The sequence below is a fragment of the Condylura cristata genome, unplaced genomic scaffold (genome assembly GCF_000260355.1).
Source record: "Condylura cristata isolate star-nosed mole 26May11 unplaced genomic scaffold, ConCri1.0 scaffold00028, whole genome shotgun sequence".
Taxonomy (NCBI): Eukaryota; Metazoa; Chordata; class Mammalia; order Eulipotyphla; family Talpidae; genus Condylura; species Condylura cristata.
Window position 1 is genome coordinate 26,037,128 of NW_004567129.1, and position 2,446 is coordinate 26,039,573.

The following is a 2,446-nucleotide window of genomic DNA, read 5'->3' on the forward strand; positions in this document are numbered from 1 at the left end:
GCTGTGAGGAAGGCCTGTTCTCCAGCTCCTCTCCCAGGCTCAGCACCGGGAGGGAAAGTTAGGCGCCCAGGATCACTCAGTAGAAGATGAGGGTTCAGGGCTTCTAAGCCAGGCCAGTTCGAGGCAGTCTGCCCTCGGACTTTGGGGGCACCCCTCCCCCACGAGGTCCAGGCCCCTCCCCAGCCTCAGAGAGGTACTGGCTGCTACCGGCTGGAGCTTCTCCAGTCACACCCTTAAACTGCTCCTGGGAGCGCCTGATAGCGTGGTGAACCCTGAGTCTTCCTTGGGGTGAAAAAGGGCGACATGGGTGTTCCCCGAGATCGGCAGCCCCAGCCCTTCTCCATCCTCAATCCAGTCCTCCTCTCCCCCGCAGGACTGGGGAACCTGATGAAGAGGAGGGAACTTTCCGCAGCTCTATCCGCCGTGAGTTTGGGGGAGACTTTGGTGTGTGTGGGGGTTGAGGGCCGTTCCAAGAACCCCTTTCCGACCTCTCTGGGAGCCTGGAGGTGGGACCTGAAACCGCAGGGCAGGGCGGGGGAATTCTGTAGCGATCCCCACCCCTCCACAGGACCTGGGCGCCCTGCTGACACCCACACTCTGTGTTCCCCTCAGGTCTGTCCTCCCGAAGGCGGTAGACACACCTGGCAGGATGGAACCCAGCCAGGTCCTGCAGCTCCGACTCGGCGGGTGGGGGGCGGGGAGGAGGGGGCGAGGTGCTGGAGGGAGGGCTGGGGGCTCTCCGGCCTCTCACCCTCTCGCGCCTGCCCGCAGGATTCTCCTGGCATCTGACGCCCCCCATCCACCAGCCGCGCGCCCACCACCGCCGGGACTGCTGGCTGCTACCCCAGTCCTGCCCCCAGACTCCACTCTGCCACCCCGACTGCCAATAAAACGTGCTTTCCTCTCTTGACAGTGCTTTGTGGGTCTGTCAGTCCCTCTGTGCGACAGCCCGGGAGCCCCCGTGGCCCCAGTAGGAGGCGCCCCCACCCTTGGGGAAGGGGCGGGACGTCGGCAGTGGGCGGGGGCGGGGGCGGGGGTGGCCTGGACGGGGGCGGGCTCTCCGGGCCCCCATTGGCTACGGCGCCCCCAACGCCAGGGCTCTCCCCCATCTCCCCCTCGACAACGGTCCATCCCGCTTCCAGCTGCTGCAGCCGCGCCTTCGCCGTCTCAGCATCCAGCCGCCCCCTGCTCCGGCCCAGCATGGCGACCCCGACCCAGCCTCCCTCAAAGGGTGAGCGTCGCCTGGGGAGCGGGCGCAGGGGGGCGCAGGGGGGCGCCGGGATCTTAGAGCTCAGGAGGGAGACTCGGGAGGTTCCAGCCGCGGAAAGGGTGGGGAGTGGGGACGGGGTTGACCTTCTCCCCTTGCAAGGAGACCCGAGCAGTGCACCCCTTGGCGCCTCTGGGGGCTCCCTGGAACCCTCTCCGGCTGGGGTGGTTCCTGTGCGGGACCCGCGGTTGGAGAGAGGCAGTCTAGGGAGAAAGGATGCTCGGGCCGGTAGCTATGGCAACTGGGTGGCTGGTCCAGCACAGCGGTAGTAGTGGACGAGAGAGAAATGGGCTTTCAGGGTGGGAGCTGGGGGGTCTGTGGCCAGCGGCTCTGGCGGATTTCAGGGTTCCTGGGGGGGGTCATGGGAGGGGATCTGTGTCGCTCTTTTTTTTTCCTGCACTGGCTCCTAGGGTGGGTGTTGCCGAAATCCCTGACTGGCAGGTTCAGTGGGGAGGGGGTGAAAGAGGAAAAGATAGGAGCGGAAGGGCTAGAAGTGAAAGAGAGAGATGGAGAGAAGGAGAGACAGATGGAGAGAGCCCGAGGTAGAGACCGAGAGACAGGAGACCCCGAGTCAGAGGCGAGGAGACCCCGAGAGAAAGATAGTCAGACGGGAGACAGATTCAGACAGGATTCCCAGACAGTCAGGAGAGGTGGCAGGCGCCAGAGATGCAGAGACGTGGAGAGAAGTGAGAGACAGAGAGAGAGAGGATGGAGGTAGAAGAGACCGGGAGACACAGACCCAGGCTGCGAGGCACAGAGACGGGCGGCGAACCCTCCCGGGCACGAGTGGGGTGGCATGGCCGGACCTTCCCCAGCCCACGTCCAGAGGTGCTGGCTGGCCCCTGAGGTGCGCTTGGGTGGGTGTGCAAGATGCTTTCCCCACCCCCATCCATCCACAGCGATTTGCATTTCACACCCGTTAACCCAGTTACGCAGCCACTTAAACTCTCACTCCCCCTGACAGTCCCCTTTCCAGAGCTGCTCCAGCGGTGGAGCGAGGCTGGAGCGCTTTAATGTCGGGGTGGGGGCTGGGGAGGGAGGACTTCCAGCCCCGAGAGCACGGACCTGGCTCGGAGGAGCCCCTGGTGGTGAAGGAAACCCCAATTCCACTTCTGATCCCTCCTCCCCTGCCCCCTTTCCGGCAGACGGGGGGGCTGCTGCACCGAGCCATATCTGCAG

At 65.0% G+C, this 2,446-nt stretch overlaps 1 protein-coding gene across 2 annotated transcripts in view; it reads left to right on the forward strand.

Moving 5' to 3' along the window:
* Window positions 1–1,065: 1,065 nt before the first annotated feature.
* Window positions 1,066–2,446, forward strand: part of FXYD7 (FXYD domain containing ion transport regulator 7) — an 8,842-nt gene continuing 7,461 nt past the window's right edge. Inside the window, exon 1 of one of the 2 annotated variants that reach the window (XM_004690573.2) lies at window positions 1,066–1,231. In XM_004690573.2, coding sequence (XP_004690630.1) covers window positions 1,201–1,231 — 31 coding nt within the window. In that variant the 5' untranslated portion in view covers window positions 1,066–1,200. The remainder of the gene's footprint in view (window positions 1,232–2,446) is intronic. The other variant, XM_012730571.1, reaches the window with a different exon arrangement.